At 44.2% G+C, this 1,779-nt stretch overlaps 1 protein-coding gene across 1 annotated transcript in view; it reads right to left on the bottom strand.

Moving 5' to 3' along the window:
• Window positions 1-418: 418 nt before the first annotated feature.
• LOC104951918 (RAC-gamma serine/threonine-protein kinase) overlaps window positions 419-1,779 on the bottom strand; it is a gene marked incomplete at its 5' end in the record, with an annotated part of 3,868 nt that continues 2,507 nt past the window's right edge. Inside the window, one exon of the mRNA XM_010778654.1 lies at window positions 419-559. Coding sequence (XP_010776956.1) covers window positions 474-559 — 86 coding nt within the window. The remainder of the gene's footprint in view (window positions 560-1,779) is intronic.

A 1,779-nucleotide genomic window follows, 5' to 3' on the forward strand; every position in this document is an offset into this window, starting at 1 on the left:
CCCGCCCTCTCCCCGAAAAACAAAACAAAACACCCTGTCGGTATGATACGAAACATCTGCACACGTAAGGCAACATTTTTGGTTTTTTGTTCCCTAAAACGGCTCTTCCAAACCAAGTGCAAAAAAGTCAAAAGAAGATTTTAAGAAAATAAGGGCAGAAACAACCAACAACAAAAAAAAGATGACCCGGGTCGACAACTTAATACTGACGGAGAGAAAAAATAAATAACAAAAACATTGCCTTCTGCAGTAAATAGCGCTGAAAATGTAGGAGACTTATTTTTTTTAGTGTGGGGAGACCGGCTGGAGTCTATCCCACTGTGCAAAAACCTCTTTTTAAAGTCCCTAAAAAGACTCCTCCCCGTCTGTGAGGAGGCAGAGCAGGAGAAAAAGAGGGGAGACTGGTATTTTTTTTTTCCTAAAATGGCTACGTGTTTTCCTCAAAAATGGCCACGGATGGGGAGGACGGCGGCTCACTCCCGCCCGCTGGCTGAGTACGAGAACTGTGGGAAGTGAGGCCTCCGCTCGTTGTCCGCCGCGTCCATCCCGTCCTCATCATCTGCAGGAGAGACAGAGAGGAGGAGAGTCAGAGGAGAACATAAAACATGTGTGTGTGGGCATCTTTAAACCAGAAGGCTGTTGGTTCGACATGTGTCCCGATGGCCAGCTGTGTGTGTGTGTGAGTGAGTGAGTGAGTGAGAGTGAGTGAGTGAGTGAGTGAGTGAGTGAGTGAGTGAGTGAGTGAGTGAGTGAGTGAGTGTGTGTGTGTGTGTGTGACTGTTAGCTTCCCTAGAGCAAGGGGCACTGCTCTGTAAGAATGAGGTGTGAATGGGTGAATGACTCGTATTATGGAAAGCGCTGTAAGGGGTCTAACAGACCTGATAATATATATACATAGATAAGTCCATCCATTTTACCATGTGTGTGTGTCATGTGATTAGGGCTTTGTTTGACCGACTATAAAAGGCAATATCTTGATTGGATGGATCTCTATTGTTTGATGTTCACAAGTCAAGTGAGAAGTAGTAAATATAGATAAACATTAGCTAATAAGAATCACACAGTGACATTATTAAAGTGAGTATAATATGTTTCTATCATAGCCCACATCTAGATATCTGGTTCAGACAGACATGAACCCAAAACATGTATATTCATGATTTAGGGGATTTCCCTGCAGGTAAAAATCTCCAGTTGTCCTACACTTGATTTATTAACAAATACCTTAAAATGAATAATCCTTGGCTCTACTGAGATTATTAAAGCTGGGTATGATGATAGATAGAGATAGAATGGGAGGTATGAGACCCTCTTTAATGGTCTCACATGCAGAGCACACAGCACACAGTGACATGTGTTCTCTGCTTTTAACCCATCCTAGTACCAGGAGTGTAGTACTAGGAGCAGTGGGCAGCTATTGTACAGCGCCCGGGGAACAATGGGAGTGGGGGGGTGAAGGGGGATGTCCGGTGCCTTGCTCAAGGGCAGGGCAGGAGGTGAACTGGGACCTCTCCAAGTAGCAGTCCACGCTCCATATTTAGGTCTGTTCGGGGACTTGAACCGGCGACCCTACGGCTCACAGTCCAAGCCCCTACTGACTGAGCCAATGATACAAGTTTACCAATATTTTGCATTGAAGTTGCTGATGGTAGTTGTTTTGGGGTACAGACAGACATGAACATCATTTTTTTGTGAAGCTTAAATACTCTTAAAATAAATCCTGGTCAAGGCAAAGGTCTTTCTTAACTGGTGTCCATTGAGCGTTTCAGTTTTATTTTA

Source organism: Notothenia coriiceps, unplaced genomic scaffold, assembly GCF_000735185.1.
Source record: "Notothenia coriiceps isolate Sejong01 unplaced genomic scaffold, NC01 NC01_scaffold00019352, whole genome shotgun sequence".
NCBI lineage: Eukaryota > Metazoa > Chordata > Actinopteri > Perciformes > Nototheniidae > Notothenia > Notothenia coriiceps.